Here is a 26,423-nt window from a genome sequence, read left to right on the forward strand (position 1 = left end):
CTTCCTGACAGTGGAGGCGTCTAGGGTTCCTTTGAGACGGGCAATGCCCCAGGCACGCAGAGTCCCGCTGCTAGCCCTGTTCCCGAAGTTTCTTTCGGACCAGGGCCTCGGTCTGACGCCCTCAGCCCTTCGCAGAAAGCCGACTCCCAAACCCAAGCTGGGGGTGTTGGCCTAAGGCTGAACTCCGCCCCCAGGGGTCCCTGATCTTTGCCCCCGCCCTGGGCTCCGGCCGCCGGGAGAGGCACCGGCTGGCCTGCGGAGCTGCCTTTTGTGTTCCGCTCGGTGGTGCGGGAAACTTCCCAGCCTTTCGCCGTTGCCCCCGGGCCCCTCCTCCCGGCGTCCCCAGCCCCCCTGCTCCGCTCCGCGTGCCAGCTCGGGGATCGCTGGTTCGCTCCCCTCCGCGCCAGGAGGAGGGGCGAGGGCCGGCAGCCCCCTCCCCCGCGCGCGGCGCCCGAGCTGAGCGGAGCCGGGGAGACCCGCAGCCTCTGGTCATGTGGGCCGGACTGCTCCTCCGGGCCGCCTGCGCCGCGCTCCTGTTGCCGGAGACCCCGGCCCGAGGCTACACGGGGAGGAAGCCGCCCGGGCACTTCGCGCCGGAGAGGTAAGAGCCCCGCGCGCTGCCACAGCCGCTCAGGGGAGCGCAACAGGCGTGGAGCGCCGAGGCGCCGAGGGACGCCCCCCAGCTGCGGGCAGCGGGGGAGGGGGGGATCGGGCATCCTCCGGGGCTCTGTCCGCGCGGGCGCACCCCCTGGGCTCCGGAAAAAGACAGCAACTTGTGCCTCTGGTCAGTGCCTGTCGTGCACCTCTGGCTGGGTCTGACCTGGGGGAGACGGAAACCCAGACTCTGGTTGAGCCCGAGGGCGCCTTGGGGGTGCGAATCCCTGGCGAAGGGACCCCGGGATGTGCGCTGAGCTCTGGACTGGCTGGAGTTCGCTCCAGAACGATCCGCCGTGGCAGTACCTGGTTTCTGTGCTGCGCCCGCCCCTCTGGGCTTGGGGGCTTTCCTTGTGTCCAGGCGCGCCCAGTGGACCTTGGAGCCACCGGTGTCCCTCTGGGTTACGCTTTGGTTTCCGCCGGTGTTGCGAGGGGGTGGGGCCCTTCGCTGCCTCCGCCGCTGCCCCCGCCGCTGCCCCCTCCCCACCGCTGCCCCCTCCCCAGCGGTCGCAGGCGGTGAGCTTGTGTGCGTGATGCTTGGAGTGAGAGAACACGGTGTCAGCGGGCGGCCTGGCCGGCAGCCACGTCCTCGGGGGTGCGCGGCGGGGACTGCCCCGCCAGGCTCGCAGCTCGCACGTGTGTTCCGCAGCCCCCGCCAGTTCCTGCTCAGATGGTGCAGGCTGTGCGGTGGCACACAAGCTCCTGCCACCTGTCTTCTGGTTACCGCCAGCCATGGGAGACTCCTTGGGACGCACTAGCAGCGCTACACTCCTTCCTACCTGAGGGTGCAATGCCACCAACCTCTCCCGAACCCTGCCATCTGCCGCTTTGGGGGCACCGCCTGTCCTTTTCAGAGCCCCCAGAGGCTCATCTGGTTAGCTGTTTGAGGAGCTTGGAACTGCCAGCCCCTTGCCGGCCCCTCCTCCCAGGCTGCTGCCAGTGTCGCTCCAGCGAGGGGATGGGTGAGACAAGCACCCCCTCCCCATGACTCCGGATACATGGAAAAGGCTCCCTGGGCTCCAGGGCCAGTTTCCCACAGACTTCTGTACTGCCATGATCCCCTGAGCTTCCCTTTCCAGAATACACCACAGTTGTCATAGAGGATTCTCTCCAAGGAGAGGGCACATCTTTCTTGTCCCATGTCCCCAGAGGCTGGTGTAGGAATAAGCAATGGTGGGTGCTCTAAAAATGCCCGCCTGGCAGAATGACAGCCCCCCAGCTTTTGAACGTGGGCAGAGACCTGGGCTGGATGTATGGCCCCTGTGCAGCCCATCTAGGGAACAGTCAGTGCCAGTCACCAGTCTGTGTCCCCTCTCACCTGAGCTGCTATGCTGCATGCACTTCAGGACACCTCCGGTGGCCCTCCTCAGGGCTTCATTGTCCAGCCCACCGAGGCACTGTCACTCTGTATTCCTATTACCTGGCTCCTTGACTATCCAACGTTCCTTGAGGTGGGGACAGTGGCATGTTCGTGGCTTTACATGCCTTGACCAGCAGCCAACACCCAGTTGAAGGCCTGTCTGGATTTCTGTCCTTTTTGGACACTGGGTTCTTCACTCCCAGCTCAGTGTCCCTGATTGAGCAGACCCTCTTTCGGGGAACTTTGGGTAGCTCTCTGGTGCCCTGGGGTGCCCTCTCTCCCCTTCTCTACTGACTTCCAACTTTTCCCTCAACAGCCGTTTATTGAATACTTACTATGTGCTTTGCATGGCTATTGGTGCTGGCATGAACAACTAAAAAGAAGCCCTTGTTCTCAGGGAGCAGTAGGGGAGACAGACAATGAGCAATCATCAAGTTAACAAATAGTGTCTCAGGAAGTATTATGGAGAAGAATAAAGCAAGGAAGGTCTCTGTGAGATGATGAGCAGAGACCTGTGTAAAGGGCGAGAGTGAGCAGGGTATGCGTCTGAGGAAGAACCTTCTCAACAGAGGGAATTGCAAGTGCAAAGGTCCTGAGGCAGCCATCTTGGGAGCCTCAGCTTGTGTCCTCAGCTCAGAGTTCCCTCTTCAGGCTACTCTTCATGTTCATGGGGAAGACATCCATAGGAAGCTGGTATCTGTTCTCTCACACTTTTTGTCTTTGTCCTACCTCCAGGAGAGACTGACATTTTTCTTTGAAAACTTCCCATTGTTTTCCCCAGGGGGTTCTGGAGAACTGTTTGTTAATTGACTCACAGACTGTGTGGGAGGCTTTGCAGTTGATCAGTCTCTTCCCGGACAGAATGTGGAAAATGCTCTCTCCTCTCTTGCAGACGCCGGTTGGGCCCCCACGTCTGCCTCTCTGGCTTTGGGAGTGGCTGCTGCCCTGGCTGGGCACCCTCCATGGGCAGTGGGCACTGCACCTTGCGTAAGTGGCCATCCATGTGCCCTGAGCCCTCTTGGTACACGTGAGCAGGGTGCATTGCCAGGGCTCTCAGTCCCTGGTCTGAGGGGCAGACGGGGGACCCCAACTCCTTACCTGCATTTCTCCTCTCAGCTCTCTGCTCCTTCGGCTGTGGGAGTGGAGTCTGCATCGCTCCCAATGTGTGTTCCTGCCAGGACGGAGAGCAAGGAGCCACTTGCCCAGGTAACGGGACAGGACGGTCAGTGGTTGACAGGAACACCTGAATTAGCTCGGGGACTTAGCTTAAGTGCTTAGGGACTTACTGAGGTCACGCGCCAGACTTTGGGTGCTGGATGGATACTAGCTTGTTATTTTCAACCCCTGCTATTAGGGAGCATTTTTTTTTTTTTGGTGGTGGGGGGGGAGTGGTGCTGGGGATTGAACCCAGGGCCTTGTGCGTGCGAGGCAAGCACTCTACCAACTGAGCTATGTCCCCAGCCCCTAGGGAGCATTTTTATGCCCACGTTAAGGAGAACGAAGCCGAGACATAGACGTTCTGTCTTAACCTGGGCCACAAGGCTAGGGAATAGCAGAGCTGGATTGGAACACCCTTCCAACAGGATTCTGGAGGAGCCTCGGTGGGAGGGGGCTGGGACGGCCACCTGGTGACTGTGCTGTTGGCAGGTGCTCACCAGTTTGGTATCATGCCTGTTTCAGAAGCCCATGGCCCCTGCGGGGAGTATGGCTGTGACCTTACCTGTAACCATGGTGGCTGTCAGGAGGTGGCCCGAGTGTGCCCCTTAGGTTTCTCCATGACAGAGACAGCTGTTGGCATCAGGTGTACAGGTGAGAGGCCTGGGGCCGTGGGGGAGGGGAGGGGGATTATGTGTCCTCCCACCCTGCTGAGATGGACTCCAGAGAGCTGGAGGCCTGCGAAGGAAGAGGCTGTCACTCTTGTTAGATCACAAATATTTACCGAGCACCTCTTAAGGGCAGGAACTGAGCTTGGGCCAGGGTCAGAGGACAATCAGTTGGTCACTGCTGTTATGGGGCTTCCAAAGATGGGGAAAGGGGACAAGGACAAGGTCAGCTCAATATGATGGGGACTGTAACTGGGGAAGTGCAGCATGCTGGGGCCACCCTGGCACCTAGGCTGAGGGTCAGGTGAGCAGGGACAAAACGACATCTGAAAGATGGACAAAGCAAAACTCAATAATTATTCTTTTGTAAAACTAGAATTTGCTTGTGATTTTTAAAAGGGACCGGTTTCTTGCCTATCTTTCCAGGGCTACAAAAACTTTTTTTTTTTTTTGTAGTTTTAACTTTGTAAAAATAATATTTCCCTCTTTGAGTAGAAAGTAAATGATAGTTTATTTGCAAACATTTGGAAAATAAGGGTAAAAAGATAAAAATAGACATCCCCTGGGTGCCCCACCCAGAGATGCTTGCTATTAAAATGAAGTATTTTTTCTGCCCTCTTCCCTGGGTGTGTGTCTTATACGTGTATGTGTAAAGCATGCATCTATGTGTGTTTTATAAAGTTGGATCATATCTCAGCTGTAGATTTTGTTCACTAATTTTCCCACTTAACTTCATAGTATGGAAATCCCCAAATAATCCTTTTTTTTTTAATATTTATTTTTTTAGTTGTAGATGGACACAACACAATGCCTTTATTTTTATGTGGTGCTGAGGATCGAACCCGGGTCCCGCCCATGCTAGGCAAGCACTCTACCGCTGAGCCACAGTCCCAGCCCCCCAAATATTCTTTTTGACATAATTCTTTTTTTTTTTTTTTTTTGGTACTGCAGATTGAACCCCAGGGCACTTAACCACTGAGCCACACCCTCAGCTCTTTTGTATTTTGAGACAGGGTCTTGCTTAGTGCTGTCACTAAGTTGTGGAGGCTGGCTTTGAACTTGAGATCCTTCTGTCTCAGCCTCTGGAGCTGCTGGGATCGACCGCCCGGCTTGACCTGTTCTTAAGGGCTGCCGTTGTGGCACTGTAGTTGCTGTCTGTTCCTAGCTGGCCACCTCCCCTCTCCCAGGTGGTCTGTAATATAACTAATAATAATAATAATAATAATAAATAATGCTGCAGTGAAGAGGCTTCCCGCCAGCTTGTCTGACTGTTTCCCAGGAGGACTCTTGGCTGAAAGGGTCTTGTCAAGGGTCTGGATCTCCAGGCTGCTTGTACCGCATCCTCTGGAAAGGAGAAGCCGCACAGTCATCCATCTTGCTAGTGTGACTTTCTTGGGGACTGCTTTCCACTCGTGCTCCTCACGGCAGAGGCGCACTGGGCACACACAATGGCAAAGCAAGCACAGGACAGGGTAGTGCCGGCCACAGCCATGAGGTTCCCCTGGGATGGGGTTAGTCGGGTGGGCTCCTTGGAGGTGGTGGGCGTGGTCTCAGAGGGCCTGCCCCGGGAAGAGCACTTAGGTGCCAGACAGAGGCCCAGCAGGGGGTAAAGAGCGTGGAGGTGTCCTTTGGGCATGAGGGCCAGGTGTTGGGGAGACTCAGGGGCAAACTGAAGTGGGCTGAGGTGGTCCTGTAGATCCTTGGATGCCCCGGTTGGTGCTGAGCGGGGGATGCCCGCAGCAGGATCTGCGGAGTCCCGCTCCCAGCTCCCCTCACCTCCTGGGCAGGACTCCTCTGGGCTCCACAGCCTGGTCTCACCCCACCCTGTCTCCTGCTGCCTTGATAGGAACCTGAGCTTCAGCCCTGCGGGGTCCAGTACAGACTCCGAGAGCCCCACTGCACTGTGGCGTTTCCATCCCTGTCTCCTCCTGATGCTCTTGGTCCCTGTACCCCCTCGTTGGTGCTCCATGAATATTTAAGGCAGTGACACTGTGGATAATTCAACCAGCCTTGCTGTCCACTGGCCCCTGCTCTTTGGGGAGGCCTGAGGGGTTGCCCCACAGTTGGGGCCACCGGAAACTGTTCTGTCCCAGCCGTCCTGAGGTCATCTGATCTGCGTGGTTGGGCAGGGCCCAGCCCCTCGGCCTCTCTCATAGCCCGATGTCTTTCCTGGTCCTGCTCTTTCTTCCTGCAGGATGACCGGCTTCCATGCTGCCAAGGGCAGGCCCAGTGTGGGTACGTGTTCCACCTGGGGTCAGTTTTCCCTGAGTCACGGCCACGCTCAGAGTGAGCTGTGCAAGCATCTTCTCTCCCCAGATATCGATGAATGCCTCAGCTCCTCTTGCGAGGGCCACTGCGTGAACACCGAGGGCGGGTTCGTGTGCGAGTGCGGGCCGGGCATGCAGCTGGCCGCAGACCGTCACAGCTGCCAGGGTGAGTGGGCAGAGGACAGGCTCTAGAGGAGCCCTGCACGATACCTGCTCCGTGCCACAGTCCCCTGAGTGGCATGCTGTACCATCCCCCTTTACAGATGGGGAAACCAAGGCTCTTGGTAAAGGTGGAGTCAGGGTTTGAAGCCCAGCGGGGCCCTCAGGCCCTGGCTCTGACCCTGCTGTTGCAGGGTGCAGGGGCGAGCAGGGGAGCAGACTCACTGGGTGGAGGCCCCCAGATGAGGGCTGGGAGGGCTGGGGGGAGCGGATGCAGGGGCCAGGGTGGAGCGTTGTCATGGAGTCACCAGCCTGTTGCATGCATTGGTTCTCTCTGCCTTGGTGCTCTGGGGACACCCAGGCTGTAGGACCCCAGACCCCACCCTGTAGGGCAGTTTGGGGAAGAACAAGGTAGGGATGAAGCCTAAGGACTGTGAGAGCCCAGGAAAGAGACTTCCCCTCCTACCTGAGCCCGATGAGATCTTTTACAATAAGTGCTCCTCCTTTTCAGGTGACTCGCTGATGTAGGTTATATAAGGAGACAGTCTCACACCAGGCAGAGGAGACGAAACACCCCCTTGACTCTGTGCTGTTATTTTCTCTGCATGTGAAATTTCCATAAAGCATAAATAAACTTTCACAATCTGAAAATCAACATATGTCACAGGTGCCAACCCAGGCCCTCCCTCCACGGCCACCCTCCACTCTCACCATAGACTACCCCTGGCGTTCCACCGCAGTCAGCTCCCGCTGCGTAACAAAAGACTGCAGCCTGGGGGTCCAACACCAGGGCTTTCATCTCCCAGTTCCGGGGGGCTGCAAGTCTAAGTTCAAGGTACTAGTGGATGTGATTCCTGGTGAGGAGTCTCTTCCTGGCTTACAGATGACAGTCCTGCCATGTCCTCACAGGATGGCAAAGGAGGAGGGGAGAGGCAGCCTGGTGTCACTTCCGAGGACACTAATCCACTCATGATATCCCACCCTCATGCCTCATCTGACCTAACTGTCTCCCAAAGACGGCACCCAGACACCATCACAGTGAGCAATCTCAGGGGGCACAACTCAAATCAGCACCCGTCAGTAGGCTGAGTGCCCTGCCCAACTCTCCTGTCCCGGGTCCCCAGCTCTGCGCTTTCCCTGTATTTTCTCATTTCATCCCTGAAATCATTCCATGATGGTGACACCGTTTATCTCCATGGCTTAAAGAAATCAACTGACTTGCCCAAGATCACATTGGAACTGGGATTTGAACCCGGTCTTCTTCCACTGTTTTCTTTTTCCTGAACAGTTGGTCTTAAAGATCTTCCACCTTTGGGTAAACAGGCCTGCCTTGTTCCCTTTACCTGCGGCCTGGTCCTCTGCAGGGCAAGTGTCCCAGAGCTCACCAACTCGTGTTGGTGAACAGTTCCACACACGAGCCCAGGGAAGCATGTGCCGAGGAGGTGCTCAGGAACTGAGTTAGTAGATGTAAGAGTTTTCTAGACAGATAAGGGAAAGGCATCCAGGGCAGATAGAAAAGTGGACGTGGTGGGGGGGTCTGCAAAAGTGGGTTGTGTTTGGAAGACGGCAAGGACTTAATTAACCTAGAGGATGGTAAGGGCTGGGGAGGATGCCGGGTAGTCGGTGTAGACCAGAGCCGGCTTTTTTTTTTTTTTTTTTTTTTTTTTGGTATCAGGGATTGAACCCCGGGGCACTTACCCACTGAGCCCCAGCCCCAGCCCTTTTTATTTTTTATTTTGAGCAGGGTCTCACTGGGTTGCTCAGGTTCTCACTAAATTGCTGAGGCTGGCTTTGAACTCATGATCCTCCTGCCTCAGCCTCCCAAGTGCTGGGATTATAGGTGTGCACCACAGGGCTGTCTTTAAAGGCCTTGTGAGCACCTCTGTGGTGGGCTGCGCATGGGAATCCCAGAGGGGTTTGAGCAGGAAGTGTCGGGTGAGAAGTGCCCTTAGGCAAGAACATCCTGGGGGTCCTGTGAGGAGGCTGGGAAGGAGCACAGGTAGAGGCTGGGAGATGCATTAGAGGCTGTCTGTTCTCCAGCTGGGAGATGCAGGTGGTCAGGGCTGGGTGAGGGTAAGGGAGTCTAGGGACTGTTAGACTGGACATGGGGGTTAAGGACGTCCCCTGCAGCCCTGAGTGGGGTGGGGGCCGCCCCTTTCTAAAGCTCCATGGGGAGGTGGATGCCAGCCTGTGCTTCCCCTCACAGACACTGACGAATGCCTGGGCACCCCCTGTCAGCAGAGGTGTAGGAACAGCATCGGCAGCTACAAGTGTTCCTGCCGCACTGGCTTCCATCTCCATGGCAACCGGCACTCGTGCGTAGGTAAGGTCAGGACCCTGTGGTCTGCACACTTAGGCTGCCAATCAGCAAGATGGACAGGGTCAGCGCCTGGACCTGGAAGGTCAACATTTAGGCCTCTGGGTCTCCTGGAACCCCAAGGGTTTGCACCTCTATTCTGTCCGGGGTCAGCACTGCTCTGCACGGAGACCCTGTGGCGGCCTCTCCTGGCCACCGGCCCCTGTCATCCCACTAGGTTTCTCTTCCACCCCGTTCTCTCCCAGATACACCAAGGATTCTCTGCTCACCCCTTTTCTTGGCCTCCTTTGTTCCCCGGGGTAAATAAAGCATGTTTGTACCTGATTCCTCTGATACAGAAGGAGACCCCTGTTTTCTCAGCTTATTAGCCGAAATTTCCGGAAAGAGATTGGCTTGAGCTTGGCTCGTGGGTTGAAGGTGGGGGTCCCCTGGGCTTCAAAGAGACTCTGTCCCAGCGGAGTTAGGTGTTAGTCCTGAAGTCCACTTGGAGCAGCACAGTGAGTCTTGAGGTCCTTTCTCAGAAAGAAAAAGTGGGCAGTGGAAGGTGTGGAGTGAGATCCCCAGCACTTCTTGTTCCTACTGTCTACCCTGATCATGGCTGCGAGGTGCTGGGGATGAGTTGTGGATGCACCCATTAGATGACTGCTGCATGCACGAACCTCCAAGGTGACTAGTGCTGGATTTTGGCCCCGTTTTTAGCCACCGGAGTCACATCCTGCACCTTGGAGCAGGGGAGGACCCGGCAAGAAGCTGGCAGGAAACCCCCCCCCAGCCTCTTGGACTAAGGGATGGCAAGGAGGGCTCCCAGCCGGACTAGCGGCCGGGGTCCTCTGCAGATGTGAACGAGTGCCGGAGGCCGCAGGAGAGGAGAGTCTGTCACCACTCGTGCCACAACACTGTGGGCAGCTTCCTGTGCTCCTGCCGCCCTGGTTTTAGGCTTCGAGCCGACCGTGTGTCCTGTGAAGGTGAGTGCCGAGTCCAGCTCTTAGCCACAGGCCTAGCTGCTCAGCGCCAGGCCCCGTCCCCAGATCTGCAGGCTCTGTCCCCAGATCCCCAGGTCCTATCCCTAGGTCCCCAGGCCCGTCCCCAGGTCCCCAGGCCCCATCCCCAGGTCCCCAGGTCCCATCCTTAGGTCCCCAGGCCCATCCCCAGGTCCCCAGGCCCATCCCCAGGTCCCCAGGCCCCATCCCCAGGTCCCCAGGTCCCATCCTTAGGTCCCCAGGCCCATCCCCAGGTCCCCAGGTCCCATCCATAGGTCCCCAGGCCCGTCCCCAGGTCCCCAGGTCCCATCCATAGGTCCCCAGGCCCGTCCCCAGGTCCCCAGGCCCCGTCCCCAGGTCACCAGGTCCTGTCCCCAGGTCCCCAGGTCCTTAGGCCCTCTGTGTTCAGTTCGTCTTGCCCATTATTTCCAGTGTCTGCCCTCCTCCTTGTGTTACCTTCCACTCCATCTTCATGTTTCCTTATGGTTAAGAGGAAAGAAACCCGTGGTGATAGAGAAAGGTGTGACATCAGAGCCCAGTAACCTGAGCCCCAGGACAACTGCTTTGGACAGTGGCGTCCTAGGGCTCTGCCATGCTTGGGCGCCTGGGAACATGTATACACGCAGTCGTGTAGGTGGTGGGTGCGGCTGTTATGTCCCCCCTTCAGAGCCACCCACTCGTCTACCCAGCACACCTACCCATGGTCGCTGACCGGCCCTTCCCAGCCCTTCCGTCCTCCCGCCCTGGCCTCTGCCTTCTCTCTGCTGCCTCCTCACACACTGTGAGGCTGGAGGATACCAGGCCCCAGGGCTCCATCTCCAGCGCCGGGGAAGCCCTAGCTGGGTGGGGTAGCAGGGGACACACTGGCCCATCAGGACATAGGAGCCTGGGGGCCGTTAGTCCCAGGGTGGATCCCAGGCTCAGGGAAACTTGTGTCCACTCGGTGGCAAGCAAGGAAGGGGATCTGGTCAGCCTGGTCGTGCAGCGTCTGAAAGAGCCATGCCAGCCTGTGACCTCCAGCTCGTGGCCACCTTCCTGTCTGTCTTCCCACGTGGTTGTCATGGTGCCCCCAGGGGCTCACGGTTGACCCCTGTGCCCATCAGGAACCAGGTCCAGAGACAGTGACTGTGGTGGAGCGGAGCCCCACCTGACCCCCGGGCCCCACCTCTGCCCTACTCCTCCTCAGTAGACCCCGGTGCCTCTGTTGCAGCTCTGCCGAAAGCCATGCAGGCCCCGTCTGCCATCCTGCAGCCCCGGCAGCACCCCAACAAGATGCCTCTGCTGCTGCCCGAGTTGGGAAGGCCAGCCCTGTCCCCAGGACACAGCCCTCCTCCGGGGGCCCCAGGGCCTCCTGCAGGAACCAGGACGACCCACCCGCCATCTCCCACCTCGCCACCACCCTCGTTCTTCCCTTCTGCTCCTACCTGGCTGCTGTCCACCCTGATGGCCACCCCAGGGCCTAGTGCTGCCCTGCTGAGGACCCCCAGGCCTCCCTCCTTCCTCCAGGGGGAGGTGGTAGGGACCCCTTCCTCACCAAGGGGCCCTGGGAGCCCGAGGCTGGCAGCCAGGCCCTCTCCCTGCTGGCACCTGGGAGCCGTGCATGAGTCGGGGAGCCACTGGACAGAGCCCAGATGTTCCCAGTGCTGGTGTGAGGTGGGTGTGAGGGCTCCCTGGGCTGTCCTGGTGCCAGGTCTGGGGTCTGGTGGTGGCTGCAACTCCTGCTGTGCTTCCAGGATGGACAGGTGACCTGCGGAGAGGTGAGATGTGAAGCTGCTTGCTCCCACCCGATTCCCCCCAGAGATGGGGGGTGCTGCCCCTTGTGCACAGGTAAGAGTGGGAAGGACGCATTTTGCCTCTTCCCTCCCCCGGCCCTCCTGCGGTCCTGCTGTTCTGCAGTTGTCCCTTACATTGGAATCCCATGGAGGACCCTGTAAACCGCAGATTCCTTGCCCCGCCCCCTGATTAGCACATCTGGGGGCCTGAGAATGTGCACGTCTAACAAACTCCCAGGGGCTGCTGGGCTGGAGACCACTTTTATTTTATTTTATTTTTTGTTTTTTTTTACCCCAGTACCAATGATTGAACCCAGGGGTGCTTTACCACTGAGTAACACCCCCAATCCCTTTTAAGTTTTTATTCTGAGACAGGGTCTCACTAAGTTGCCAAGGCAATAAGGCCGTCTCCCTGCCCTCACCTGGGAGCCATACATGAACTTGATCCTTGAACTTGTGATCCTCCTGCCTCTGACTCTTGAGTTGACGGGATTACAGGCATGCACCACGGGGTCACGCCCTGGGGACCACACTTGGAGAAGCGCCTGGCTCTGCCATAGTGCCCCTCAAGAGGACCTGTTTGTCTTCTGGGCATCCTTCTTGAGCTTCACTAATTCACAGAGTGAGTCTCCAGACTCACCTGGCTGTCTCCTTCCCCTGCCCAACTCCTGCCCCTGGCTGGAGGAGCAGCTGTTTCAACTCCTGCACAGGCTGGGGGAGTGGCTCCGTGCAGCCCTTGCCCTGCATGCACAGGCCCGGGTCCCATCCCCAGCACCGAAGAACACCCCCCACCACTTGCAACTTTTTATTTACTTCCCATGGCTCCTGGGATAGAGACCCAAGCTCCTTCAACCGAGCTTCTCAAAATCTGCTTTGTACACAAATTGCCCAGATTCTTATTAAAATACAGTCTCCTAGTTGGTGAGTCTGGGTTGGGTCTGAGAATCTGCGTGTCTCTGAATCTCCGGGTGATATGATGCTGAGGTCGCTGGGCCTTGAGCAGTTATAGTTTTCCCCAGGGGGTTGGGGATGTAGCTCAGTGGTAGAGCCCTTGCCCAGCATGGCCTGGATCCAATCCCCAGCACTACAAGAAAAAAAAAAAAAGTCTTGCCAAGGTTGGACGTGGAAATATAAGTTCACTTATTTTACTGATTTTCTTAATGACATCTTTTACTATGTCCTTACTGTGTACTGAGCCCTGGATGTAAAGTACTGGGGCTTATCTGCAAGCTTATCCTAGCTTGCAGATCCTTCCAAGTCTCCCACTGGGTGATATTTCCATTCTGTGGTGAAAGTGTCAGACTTCTGGGATTTCTGGTGAGGCAAAGCGTCGTGTCCAGGGTCACCCAGTAAACTGAGCCGGTAGGCTAGATGTGAGCACAGGGCTGTCCTTTGTCTTTCCTCCCTGATGGGGATAAAACACTGCAGTCTTAAGACAATTGTGGCTTTACCAGATGTGAGTGGACCCTCCCGGGGCCATCAGAGAAGCTGATCCTTGCAGATGGCAATAGGTAGATGCTCAGGGTTCCCCTGTTGTTCCACAGTGTAGGGACCCTGCATCTGCCACTGCTGAGACATCCCAGGCAGTGACCGAAGGTCCAGGTGCATTAGGTCTGGACCTCATTTCCTGTGTGAGGAGGGCTTGAGCCCCTCCTGTTTGTCTTCCCCAGGCTGCTTTTACAGTGGCGCCGTCAGAGCGGAAGGCGACGTGTTTTCACCTCCCAACGAGAACTGCACGGTCTGTGTCTGTCTGGTAAGCGGCATCAGATCCCAGAGGGCTCCTGGGTGTTTTCTTAACCTTTGGGGGTTTCAGAGGAAGGGGGAGAGCCCAGATGTTCAAGGTAAGCTTGTACCCCGGGAGGGAGGGTGCCCAGGCTGTGGATTTTGGTCGGAACCTGCAGCGTCCAGCCCAGAGACTGCAGGGCGTGGGGAGGAAAGAGCCACCAGGTGAACAGGGTCCATCTGTTCGGAAGGGACGGGATGAAATTCCCTTGGAAACTCCCCCTCCAGGGAGCCTGTTCTCTCCAGGCAAACTATTTGCCAGCACAATCAAAGGTGTTCAGTTTGGGAGGGAGAAAGCTCAGAACCACGCTGGGTTTGTCCAGTGTACTCTGCTTTAGGCGCTCCACGCCTGCAAGGATGGTTATTAAGTGCCTACTGTGTGCCAGAGTGCTGGGGCCAGCTTTACCATCCCTCTGCTACAGATGCAAAGACTGTAGCAGATGTATCCACCCTTGGCATTGGGAAATATAAGAGCTAGGATTTGAGCTGAGGTCTGAGTGAGTCCTCAGTCCAGCTCTGTCCACCAACCCTCACTGCCACCCTCTGACTGTCTTTAACAATGGGTCCTAACCCAGCACGGGGTACACGGCTGTAATTCTGCAGCTTGGGAGGCTGAGGCAAGAGGATCATGAGTTCAAAGCCAGCCTCAGCAACTTACTGAGGCCCTAAGCAACTCAGTGAGACCCTGTATCTAAATAAAACAAAAAATAAGGCTGGGGGTGCGGCTCAGGAGTCGAGTACCCCTCAGTTCAATCCCTGGTACCCTCCCCCGCCACACACACACACACACACAAATCGGCTTGTGGACTGGCATCTATGGTGGGACTAGAGCATAAGGTCAGGGGTGTCTGGACAGCTGCCAGCACCCTGCACTGAGCTCTTCCATTGTACGGAACACACGGTGACCACATCGTATATATTGAGAAGGAAGCAGGTTCCACCCATCTCACAGACAGGGAGACTGAGGCTCAGAGAGGTGATGTACTTTGCCCAAAGTCCTGTCGGTGGAGGGACAGACGCTGGAACTCACGTCTGGTTCATTCCAAAGTTGGGGGCTTTTTTTTTAGAGAGAGAGACAGAGAGAGAATTTTTTAATATTTATTCTTTAGTTTTCGGTGGACACAACATCTTTATTTTATTTTTATGTGGTGCTGAGGATCGAACCCAGCGCCCCGTGCATGCCAGGCGAGTGCACTACCACTTGAGCCACATCCCCAGCCCCCAAGGGCTTTTTTTTTTTAAAGAGAGAGTGAGAGAGGAGAGAGAGAGAGAATTTTTTTTTTTTTAATATTTATTTTTTAGTTATCGGCGGATACAACATGTTTGTTTTGTATGTGGTGCTGAGGATCGAACCCGGGCCGCACGCATGCCAGGCGAGCGCGCTACCACTTGAGCCACATCCCCAGCCCACCAAAGGCTTTTGATTTTAACTTTAAATTAAAAAAAAAATTGTTCTAAAGTTCAGTTCTTTGAAGAGCTGGTAAGAGCACTCCGGCCCAGACTCAGGTGCATGGGAAGGTGAGGGGAGGTCTCCTGCCCTGTGGGAGGGTCCTGTGCTCTCCACTGCCTGGTCTCCCTGCAGACCTTCTGCTGCGAGGCCTGTTTGTCTGCGTCTCTTTGCTCTCCGTTCTCTTCTGGCCTTTCTTGAGAAACCACATGTCTTGGAAAGGGGCGCCTTCTGAGCCCCACCATAATAAACACAGGAGCAAGTCCCTGTGACCATGCGACATTCGAAGTTCTCAGGTGGCGTCCCCTGGGCAGCTCTCGTGATAGAAAGGTGTGGTGGGAGAGGCAATGAGCTGATCTGTGATGGACCCGGAGGTGGCAGAACCTACACATCCTCCTTCCCTCCCCTCTCTCTCACCGCCTCAGGCTGGAAACGTGTCCTGCATCTCCCCCGAGTGTCCTCCTGGCCCCTGTGAGACCCTCCCACAGTCAGATTGCTGTACTTGTGTCCCAGGTAAGTGACTCTTTTGTCTGTGTGCAGGGAGGGGTGTCTTTTGAGTGTGTTTTGGGTTGGGGGAGGAAAGGAGCTGGGGAGAGAGTGGCTTCTACTTTAGAAATTCAGATTGAGTGAAGCATTTCGATTGCCCTCTTTTACTCAGCACCTATTATATGCCCAGTGGTTCGGTGGTTTGGATGCTGGACTGTGCTCAGAGCCAGGCCTGCTCCCTGTCCTAGGAATCCCCTTCAGGGTAGGCAGAAAGGGGTTTGCATCCACCCTTGGCATTGCTCCTTGGCTAGATGTGGAGGGATCTCTGTGTACCCACTAATGAGCTAGTCCTTTTTTTGGGGGGAGGGAGTACTGGGGACTGAACTCAGGGGCACTCAAACAGTGAGCCCCATCCCCAGCTCTATTTTGTATTTTATTTAGAGACAGGGTCTCGTATCTCTGGTTGTATACAAAGTATATTCACACCATTCGTGTCTTCACACATGTACTTAGGGTAATGATGTCCATCTCATTCCACAACCGGAGATATGAAAAATTGTGCTCTATATGTGTAACGTGAATTGTAATGCATTCTGCTGTCAGGTATAACAAATTAGAATAAAAAATAAAATAAGAGAGAGAGAGAGAGAGAGAGAGAGAGAGAGAGAGAGAGAGAGAGAGAGAGAGTCTCACTGAGTCACTTAGTGCCTCACTTTTGCTGAGGCTGGCTTTGAACTTGTGATCCTCCTGCCTCAGCCTCCCGAGCCGCTGGGCTTACAGGCCTGCACCACTGCGTGATTCTGTCAGTTTTTAAGTTGTGACTTTTGTGCCTGGGGCTGGGGGCCGGTGGTGCAGGTGGTGCCAAGTGGGACCCCAGGCCCCTGCCCACATGCCCTTCTTCCTCGAGCTGCCCCAGCCCAAAGGCCTTGGGCCACTTCTCCCTCTCTCCCCGCAGTGAGGTGCTATTTCCGCGGCCATTGGTACGCAGACGGGGCAGTGTTCAGTGGGGGTGGTGACGACTGCACCACCTGTGTCTGCCAGGTAGGGTGGCTGAGGTGACAGGGAGGGGGTCGGGCCTCCAGGGGTTTACCCAGGATGCTGTGACGGGGAAAACCACCACGAGGGACCAAAAAGGAGACCGAGGCAGCAGGGCCACTAATCCCCCAGCCCCAGGCTCCTTGAAGCACTGCCCTGGCAGAGCCCCCAGCCTAGGCGGGCGTGGCCAGGTCACCAGCACCGGAAGCCTTCTTGGAGGGAGGGATGCTGAGTGGGGACCTGAAGGGGACAGAACACATCAGGGGAGGAGCGGAGGGAGGGCCGTGCCAGGCAGGGCGTCACCTGGCTGAGGGGGAGGTGGAGCAGCACAGAGTGAAGGGGAGCAGGCAGCCAGCCGGGGTCCTGGAGGAGTGGAGGCTGGTTCTAGGCCAGATGGGAGGCAGGATGGGCAGGAGGCAGCGGGCTGCTCCCCCAGGCTCCTCTGCAGGGGAGCCGAGGGCCATGTGCAGCTGGGATTTTGTGGTGGAGTGACTTGGTCAGACTGGGGCCTGCTCTGCTCTCTGGCTGCAGAGGAGCGTAGATGGGGGGCCAGAGAGGAGGGCAGTGGGGGCTGTGTGGGAAGGTCCCAGGGGGCAGGGCAAGAGGTGGAGGCCCAGCTGGGGCTGGGGGGCGCCCTACCAGCCCTGCCTGCTCCCCTGGGGGTTCAGCACTTCCCTGAGAGGGGAGAGGGCAGTGGCCACCCTCCAGCCTCTTCCTCAGCCTCCAGGGGCACAGGGGGGAGCTCCCTCACTGGCCATGCCCTGGGCTCTCTTCCAGAAGGGGGAGGTGGAGTGTTCCTTCACACCATGTCCAGAGCTGGACTGCCCCCGAGAGGACCGGTGGCTGGGTCCTGGGCAGTGCTGCTTCACCTGCCGGGAGCCCACGCCCACCACAGGTGAGGTCCAGCCAGGGCTACAGGGGGTGCGCAGGGCTGGGGTGGCCAGGGGGAGTGAGGCTTCTGCTGCCAAGACGGGTAGTGTGTGACTGTGTGTGACTGTGTATTTGTGCTGGTGTCTGGGTATAACTGTGTGAAAGTGTACCTGTGTGTGTCTTTGTGTTATTTTTCGTGTGCCTGAGTCGTGTGGGTGTCTGGAGTGTCTTTGTGAGTGTGTACATTTGTGTATAGTAAATGTGCATTTTTTTGTAGTTGTAGATGGACAGAATGCCTTTATTTTACATTCATTTTTTTTATATGTGGGGCTGAGGATTGAATCCAGGGCCTCACGCGTGCTAGACAAGCGCTCTGCCCCGAGCCCCAGCCCCAGCCCCATCACTGTGCGTTGGTGTGAGTGTGGGAGTTGTGTCTGCTGAGCATGTGTGTAGGTTTGTGTGTCTGTGTGTTGTGTCTGAGTATGTTTGTGTGTGGAAGCAGGTTTGTGTGAGTGTGTGTGTGTGTCCGTGAGTGTGAGGGGTCCTCCGAGGTGGGATGGTGCTGTGGGTCCCCAGGGTAGTCCTGCCCACTCTTTCCTCCCTCACTGTCCCCGGCCAGGCTGCTCTCTGGACGACAACGGGGTTGAGTTTCCGATTGGACAGATCTGGTCACCTGGTGATCCCTGTGAGTTATGCATCTGCCAGGTGAATGACAACCTGCTCGCCTTCAGCTGCTTTACCCGCTGTGCCGCTGCCTCGCCCAGAGGAGCTCCCCGTCCCTCCACAGGCAGAGCCGCCTCTGCCCAGGCTCAGCCGCCCTCCCAGAAGGGCTCTGCCTGTCCGGGTAGATGGCGGGGGACAGTGCAGTCGGCTTATTCAGGGAGCTGCTGCCCCCGGGGTCAGACTTAGGAGCCCTCCCAGAGGGTGGCCTGGGGCGTGGCTGGCCGCGGGCACCGGGCAGCCCAGGCCGTGCGTGCCGCTGCCCCTGTGAAGCAGGTCGTGTTCCTGACCACGAATCCCGCGCCCTCCCCTCATCAGAAGTGGTTCAGGAGAAGGTGCGAGGGTTTGAGAGTCAGATGGACAGAAGCACAAACTCAGCTACTTACCAAGAAATGCGGCTGTTTCAGCCCATGGTTCACCTGCACGCTGGGGTCCTTGCCACCTTAAAACAACTGTGCAGGTGAACCACGGGCTGGCGGCCCCCGCGGGACATGCAGTCCCCAGCCCCTGCCCACATCCCTGGAGGCAGATCTGCCTTTTAACCTCCAGGTGATCCTGGGCACAGCCGGGTGCACAAGCCTGGCCCAGCCTCCGAGGTGCCTGAGGCCTTGCAGCTGGAGCACTTCACTGGCTGGAGTGTGAGGAAAGTCCGTCTCATGCCTCTTCTCTCCCCTAGGACGACTTCGTCACTCCTTTTACAAGAGGGTGAAATAAAGGGGTCATAAACATTCAGATTCTTGAAAAAGGAAAAGGAAAAGAAACCTTGTCTGGCATTTTTGTCTTCTGAAATAGACATTTCCGACCGAATGGTTTTCTATAAAAATAGGGTTTTATGGTACTCGATAGGGTTGGGGGGAGCCAGGGATCCAGGGAAACGCTGAGAGAAGAATTTGGAAGGGGGCGATGGCGCGGCCTCTGGCTGCCACTGCAGAGGGACAGGAAGCCAGGGAGACTGAAGTCCCAGCTCTCGCCTCCCCTCTCCCGAGACACGCGAAACCTTTCAGGAAGGCTCCTGTCACTCTGCCTAAGCAGCGGTCCTCTCTGGGGGGACCTGCCACCTCCCAGCTGCATCCTGGAGCCCTCTGGGCAAGCCACCGCCAGTGTGCAGAGCTGCCTCTTTGGGGCGGGAGGCAGGGCCTGGCGTCCAGGTGGGTCTTGGTGAAGTTGCTCCTTCCTTCAGGCAGATGGCTCGGTGAGCTGCCGGACGACAGACTGCGTGGACTCCTGCCCTCACCCCATCCGCATCCCCGGACAGTGCTGCCCAGACTGTTCTGCAGGTAACTCCTGGCCAGACCCCCCCCCCCCCCCCCCCCAGGCAGCGATGCGCAGGGTCCCAGTGCCCAGGCCCCTCTGCACTGAGCACCAAGCAAGCCTCCCAGCAGCCCCGTGGGGCAACCCCATTATACAGATGAGGAAACTGAGGCTCCTAGAAGTAAGCAGGTGCAGTCTAGGGGTGCTGGGGGAAGAACCAAAGAGACTCAGGGCTTATGGCCTGGGTGGGGCCACACAGGAACTGTATCTGCTAAATAATTAGAGATTCCACAAGAGGAAATAAAAACAAGGCTGGCTTTCTTAATAGTAATTTTTACCTTTTTCACAATCTCAAAATTAGCAGTTGTAGAAATTTAAGAAAATAGAGAAAGAATAAAAAGAAAAAGTTCCAGCCGGGCTTGGTGGTGCACGCCAGAGGCTCTGGAGGCTGAGGCAGGAGGATTGCAAGTTCAAAGCCAGCCTCAGCAATTTAGCAAGGCACTTAGCAACTCAGTGAGTCCCTGTCTATAAATATAAAAAAGGGCTGGGGATGTGGCTCAGTGGTTGAGCACTCTTGGGTTCAATCCTCAGTACAAAGAAGAAAAGTTCCATCACCACTGTGAACCTTAAGGTTACACACACACACACACACACACACACACACTTAACAGATGTGTGCTATGTGAGTGTGTTCTTCCAAAGTCTTTTCCTACGGTTCTGCCACCTGCGGTCATGTTTACCAGTCACGTGATGACTTTCATCATGGTGGAGTCTTAGACTGAGTTTGGGGATGCAGGAACCAGAGGCTGTGGTATGGGGTTTGGGTTTGGCTGAGTGGGGAAGGGCAGGGACCTCCTGTCTCCCAGGCTCTCCTTCTGATGCCCTCTGGCCTTTCCCCACAATCTGGGGTGACAACACTGAAGGCCAAGGTCCTGTGACCCCTTGCCAAATCCAGCACAGCAAAAGTCAACACCAGTTCCCCAGGGGTGTTTTGTCACTGGCCTGACCCCCAGGGCACCGCACAGGGAGGCGCATGTCCTGACCGTTGTTATCCAGATAAGCTTCAGACCTTTGCCCTGGCTGGGGGCCCGGTCACCACATCCACACCCCTGGCTGCTGCTCACCACGTGCTCTGTCTGGCAGGCTGCACCTACATGGGCAGAATCTTCTACAACAACGAGACCTTCCCGTCGGCCCTGGACCCGTGTCTGAGCTGCATCTGCCTGGTACGGACCACCCTTCCCCGACCCCTGGCTCTGGAAGTGCCCCAGCCACCGACACCAGCTCCTGACTGCAGAGGTCAAACTCAGAGCCCTCTCCAAGAAGGGTCACTCCTGGGTCCTGGTGAAAGACAGCTCCCTCCAGCCTGCCCAGGGTGAATCATTAGCCAGGACCAGGGAACTATTTTAAGCCCTAGCTGGGCGATGTCCTCTGCTTCTGGGTTACCAGGGAGTGTCTGGGGGCTGGTTCCTTGCAAGTATGAAATGTGGCCCAGGGACTCTTGCTGGAGTGGTCAGGAACACAAACTGTTTCAGAGTCTTTTAAGCAAGCATTTGAGGCCTCCCTGTGCGCCATTCCCTATTCTAAGCCCTAGCGATGCATGACTCAGGCCTGTAATCCCAGTGACTCTGGAGGCTGAGTCAGGAAGATCACAAGTTCAAAGCCAGCTTCAGCCACTTAGCGAGACCCTAAGCAACTCAACAAGATACTTGCTCAAAATAAAAAATTAAAAGGGATCCGGATGTGGCTCAGTGATTGAGTGTCCCTGGCTTCAATCCCTGGTATCAAAAAAAAAAAAAAAAAGAGAGATGCATGAACCCAGTGAATCCGAGAGTTCCATGGCACCATCACTTCATTCTTTCTAAAGAGAGAACAGAGGCACCAAGTCCTTTGCTCATGATTCCACAACCAGTAAATCAAGATGCAGAGCTCTGAACCCCGGCCTTCTCGCTTGGGGACATATGTGTGCACGCCCTGAGCCATCCTGCCTGAAAAGCCCGGTCGATAGCACATGGTCTAGTTTGGTACTTAGAAAATGGAGGGGGAAAGTGCTTACAGCACCTAGAGTGTCTTGGGTGTGGGTGAGCCTCAGCTGGGGTGCACGGAAAGGGGCAAGGTGTGCAGAAAGCTCGAGAAGCCAGGGTACACACACCCGGGGCCTGAGAGGCCGACCCTCGCTGGTCAGCCACATCCGTCCACAGCCACATGCTGCAGGGAGCTTTGCCTCTGGCTGTTTTCTTCCCTAATTTTTTTAAATTTAAATTTTTAATTCTTTGCGGTGCTGGGGGTGGAACCCAGGGTGCCGTACATGCCAGGCCAGCGCTCTGCCCCTGAGCCACAGCCCAGCCCTTCCGGGTCCTTGGTGACCCCCTATCCTGGGAAGTTCATGCATCCGTTCAACAGACGCCTATCAGTAGATGAACCTGTAGACCAGCCAGGCCTTGCCCTTGTGGGGTGTGCGTTCTGGCAGGAAGTGGACTCTAACCAAGTGTCTGCCACCTCGGCCATCCCCGGCACACCCCGCCCTGGACGGCTCCCCCACGCTGGCTGCTCCGTTGGGCACATGGCGCCTTCCCGAGTGTCCCCTCCGCTGCCCTCTGTGAAGGGCCTGGTGTGTTTTCTTGTCCTGCAGCTGGGCTCGGTGGCCTGTTCGCCAGTGGACTGCCCTATTGCCTGCACCTACCCTTTCCACCCCGACGGCGAGTGCTGCCCGGTGTGCCGTGGTGAGTGCGGGCTGAGTGGGACAAGCCGCCTGTGCCCGAGGCGCCTAGGTCGCCCTGGCTCTTACAGGCCTGTCCCCTCTGCCTTGCAGACTGCAACTACGAGGGAAGGAAGGTGGTGAACGGCCAGGTGTTCACCTTGGACGATGAGCCCTGTACCCGCTGCACGTGCCAGGTGAGCTGGCCCAGGCCTCGCTGCTCGTGGCCACGGGGAGCCCTCAAACCAGCCAGCGCACCTGCGTCCTCCCCCGCCACTCACTCTTCACCCCTGGTTGACTACCCGGACCTGGGATCTGGCCATCTCCCTCTGTGGAAGTCCAGACAGGGACCTGGCTGTGGGACCCCACGGCTGGCGCGGGAGGCTTCCAAGGGCTGCTCTAGGTGGTCAGGATGCACTGCGCTGCTTCATGGGTGTCTTTCTGCTCCCACAGCTGGGCGAGGTGAGCTGTGAGAAGGTCCCTTGCCAGCAGGCCTGCACCGACTCTTCCCTACCCCCAGGGGACTGCTGCTCCTCCTGCCCAGGTAAGCGGCTCTGGGTCCTGGAGTCCACCATCATCTTCCATTCCGATCTTCTCAGAAGCACAGAACTTAGACAAAACTGTGGCTGAGAAACCCAGGCTCAGAGAGGGAGCATGGCTTGCTCAAGGTCACACAGTAGTCAGGGCTGGCCTGAGCCTCACCCAGCACTCGTTATACCACACTATGAGGGGCCACCACCGGGCATGTTTGTTTGTTTATTTTCTGTTCTTTTTTTTCTTCTCCATTGTCTCCTTCCTCAGTCTCTTCCTCTGCTTTCTTCTTTTTTTAAAATGGGGTAGTAGGGATTGAACCCGGGGATGCTGTACCCCTCGGCTACGTGCTCAGTGTAGCTCAGGCGCGTGCTTAGTCGGTTGCCCGGGTTGGTCTCACACTTCTTCCTGCCTCAGCCTCCCAGGTAACTGGGACTTGTCTTCCGTATTTAAATCATAACTTGGGAATGGAGTCAGGTTTGTAGGACAGTCGTTGCCGGCATGTGAATGAGGACTCATTCTGCGTTGGGCTCTTCCAGTGTCCACCTCCCCTCTTGGTAGCAGCCCCCTGAGATACATATTATTAGCATCCCCACCTTTGCCAGGTGAAGAAACTGAGGCACAGAGAAGTGATGTGATTTGATCCAGTCACAATGGGTGGTAGAGCCAGAATTTGAGCCTTCAGTAAATGCTTCTCAGCCACTGTAAAGAATTGATTCCTGAAAATTATTGCCTCATCTGTCATCTTCCCTTGTTAGTGTATGTATTTTTTATTTTTTTTTTGAGATAGGATCTTGCTATGTTGCCCAAGAGGTGGCTCTGCAAGCATGCACCGCTGCACCTGGCTCGTCCATATGGATCTTTTTTGTGTAGTTATAAACAGGAGATGATGATGTACATGATTTTCAAGTATTGATGTGGCTCACAGCTGACCATTTAAAAAAATTGCAAAATACAGTAGTCCCTCCTTACCCATAGGAGATACTTTCTAAGACCCCCTTTGATGCCTGAAACTGTGAACAGTACTTTGTGCAAACTCTGTGATACTGTTGATTTGATAAAGGAGGTTGCTAAACGACGAACAGGCTGGTAGCATATACAGCATGGATACGCTGGATGAGGGAATGATTCACATCTCAGGCAAGGCCTAGTGAGACGATGGGAGATTTCATCATGCTACTCAGAATGGTGTACAATTTCAAGTGTATAAATGGTTTACTTTTGGAATTTTCCACTTAAAATTTTGGGACGGTGGTTGACCATTGGTAACCGAACATGCAAAAACACGACCTTGGATGAGGGGATCACTGTATTCCCTTGTGTTGCTTTGCCTACCTCCTGCTGACATTTCTGCATATTCTCTCAAACTGTTTAGACCTTTTTTCCCCCTGTGGTTCTGGGATGGAACCAGGGCAAGCACTCCACCACTGAGCTACACCCCAACCACCTTCAGAATTTTAACTTTTCCAACTTTCTGTGTCCACATGAAGTACCTTAAATGTGGTTGCTTTTAACATTTTCTGAACTTCTAGGAACAGTAGATTTTTTCATGAGCTTGTGGGCCTGAATGTCTTTTTATAAAATATCTGTTGATGTCCTGTAGCTTTCTGAGGGATGCTTTCTGATGTTCGGGCAGCTTCTTGGGTCTGTGGTGCCGGCCACACCACGGAGCCAGTGGGTCCATGAAGTTGGGAACTGCTGGTAGTTGACAGAGTTTACTTCATTTTAACCACCACACACTCCTTTGCAGGCAGATAGATGACATTCCCCTGGCTTTCTAGAGTCACTGGTAGGGAGCGTGCCAGGCAGCATACTGAGCATCTTGCTCGTGTTGCCTTATTGAACTGACGGCTCCTGGAACGTTCTGGCACGGCTGCATTTGTGATCTCCATTTTGCAGATGGGAGACTGAAGCTCAGTTGGTGGCGTTGGACTCAAGCCCAGGGCCCTCTCTCTTTTCTTACCCTGGGCTCCTCTGCTCTCTGCTCTCTGGACTCCACGTGGGGAAACTGAGGCCCGAGGAGGCGATGGACGCAGCCTGCCCCTTGGCCCGGAACGTGTAGCCTCTGCTGCAGGGTCCCCGCGGGCCTCTTCATGACCAGAGCACCTTGAAGGGAAACAGCTTCTGATTGAAGTAGAATAGGAATTGCTTCCTTTCCGTCATTTAAAAATAATACAGCAGATTTCTTTGAGATATGACTCAGAGACTACAAAGTTCACACATTTCAGGTGGTTTTCGGCTGCTTACAGAGCTGTTGACCACCCTTGGGATGATTCTTAAACGTGCTGGACAGTGTCCATCTTCCCATCACACCTTTCTTCAGGGTTCTTCTCCTGCCTTTCACCCTCTGTTTTCTTTTTGTTTAGCTGCCTCCTTCCGTATCTTTCTCCCATGTGCTGAGGCATTATGATGTACCAGCCTCTTGGTCAAGACTTAAAAAAAATTTCTCTTTTCAGTGCTAGAGATCAAACTCAGGGCCTTTCTTGCACATGCTGAGCTATATACACCCCAGGCCCTAAATTTGTTTTCAAATGGTTTTTATTGTTTAGACTAGTTTAAATTCACAGCAAAATGGAGCGGGAAATACGAGTTCCCTCAGACCCCTGGCTCTGTAACTCCCACCCCTGCCTCCCTGATGTCAACGTCCCACACCAGAGTGGTACATTTGTTGTCATCAGTGAACCCACGTGGTCGCGGCATTACTACCCAAGTCTACAGTTTACATGAGGGTGAGGCCGAGACTTCTCTGCACCCTTTCATCAGGTTTAATCCTATTATTGTGCCATTTTGCAGATCAGAAAATGGAGGCCCAGGGAAGTTATGTGCTAGGTCACACTGCAAATCCTGGCAAAGCCACTTGGATGAACTGCCTCCCTCTATTCGTGTCCCTGGTGGCAGAGGCTGGCTGGTCCTCCCCAGGTGGACCGAGTCCCCCTGGAGGACAGAGCATGGGTGTCTGTCCCCAAGTGACTGGAGCCTCCTCAGCCACCAGGGAAAACCTTGTACAGTCTGTTTCTCCCTCTTCTCTCTAGATTCCGTTTTTCCTCTGGGAGAAACGCAGGGGCTCACCCCTCATGGCGACGTGGTATTGGGCAAAGCCGCTCGGAGTTCCCGCGGAGACACCCAGGTGCCCATCAACTGCAGCTCCTGCCTGGCACCCCCAAGGCCAGCGCTCCACCTCTTCCAGCTCCTCCGAAGAACGAACTTGTCCAACGTGCAGACTTCACCCACAGGCCCCTCAAAAGCCCAGGCCTCGCCCTCACCCCCTCTGAGGCCAGGGGAGCCCAGAGCCTCCCCGTCCCCTGGGCTCTCCCCAGGGCCTTCCGCCCCTTCAGAGCCCTCCACTCTACCTCCAGCCTCTTCAGGGGCTCATCGGCCACTTCCTGTTACTCCCGAGCGCTCCTTCTCAGCCTCTGGGGCCCAGACAGCGTCCAGGTGGCCTCTGCCTGCCACCCTCTTGACTGAAGCTTCAGCACCTTCCACAATGTCCCCTGGCCCCTCAGAGACCTCCACCACCTCCCTCAGGCCTCAGAGACTCTCTGCAGCCCTTGTGGCCACCACTCATTCTGGTTCCCAGCAGCCCACAGAGGGGACCTCAAGGGAGGAGGAATCCACCGTCTGAGCTGGTCACCACACCCTAGAGACTCCGACAGAGAGCGTTGACTAGTGGCCCAAGGAACTGCAGGGCAGCCCTAGGGGCAGACCTGGCAGGCGTTGCCAGGGGTTGGCTCTCCCAGGGCTCCTGGTGGGGATGGGAACCCCAAGGTTGAACGTGACCTTGTTACTGAGAAGCATTCGGACGTGCTGTAAGAATCACGTAGATGGTGGTCTCCGTGTCAGCATCCTTCCTGGACCGCTCGGCTGGCTGGGCTCTGGAGGAAGGTCGGGTTTGCCAAGCCTCCGTGGGAGGAGGACCACGGGCCGCCTTCTCCCGGGTTCCTGATTAAAGGTGTCTGGTTTCCCAGGCTTCCTCGCTCATTGGCATCTTGCCCTGTGGGGAGGTGGGAGCGTTGCCCCAGGTCCGTGGGTGGTGAACCCCTGCTCCTGCCTTAGCCCCCTGCTGGGGAGGGACTCTTGCCCCACCCCAGGGCTCTGATGTTGGGGATTCCTCAGGGAGAAGGGGAAAGATGGAGGCGAGGGCTTTGCAGGTTGGGGACCCTGGGAAGGCCCCTCTGAGATGGAGATGCAGGCAGGGGCATTCCCAGCAGGACCTCTGTTTTCGGAGGAGAGGGGGGGAGGGAGAGCTGAAGTCTCAGCCTTTCCCTTCTGGA

The 26,423-nt window shown here is 56.2% G+C and overlaps 1 protein-coding gene across 2 annotated transcripts; it reads left to right on the forward strand.

Annotated features, from left to right (window-relative positions):
* Vwce (von Willebrand factor C and EGF domains) lies at nt 1-26,118 on the forward strand. Of its 2 annotated transcripts, none has more exons than XM_046445611.2 (20): nt 1-601; nt 2,907-3,001; nt 3,131-3,220; nt 3,695-3,823; nt 6,154-6,270; nt 8,470-8,586; nt 9,417-9,545; nt 10,771-11,213; nt 11,294-11,387; nt 13,003-13,085; nt 14,987-15,074; nt 16,003-16,088; nt 16,860-16,977; nt 17,572-17,637; nt 18,857-18,949; nt 20,067-20,149; nt 21,556-21,646; nt 21,736-21,818; nt 22,075-22,165; nt 25,185-26,118. In XM_046445611.2, exons 1-20 carry the CDS (start codon nt 492-494, stop codon nt 25,772-25,774), a joined length of 2,796 nt encoding a protein of 931 aa, XP_046301567.1. In that variant the 5' UTR covers nt 1-491; the 3' UTR covers nt 25,775-26,118. The 2 variants fall into 2 exon arrangements, with proteins under 2 accessions (XP_046301567.1, XP_046301566.1); XM_046445610.2 differs by having other exon boundaries at nt 2-601; nt 17,572-17,657; nt 18,853-18,949.
* The last annotated feature ends 305 nt before the right edge of the window (nt 26,119-26,423 follow it).

The sequence above is a fragment of the Marmota monax genome, unplaced genomic scaffold, assembly GCF_021218885.2.
Source record: "Marmota monax isolate L192 unplaced genomic scaffold, Marmota_monax_Labrador192_F-V1.1 WCK01_AAM20220418_F8-fsc00038, whole genome shotgun sequence".
NCBI lineage: Eukaryota > Metazoa > Chordata > Mammalia > Rodentia > Sciuridae > Marmota > Marmota monax.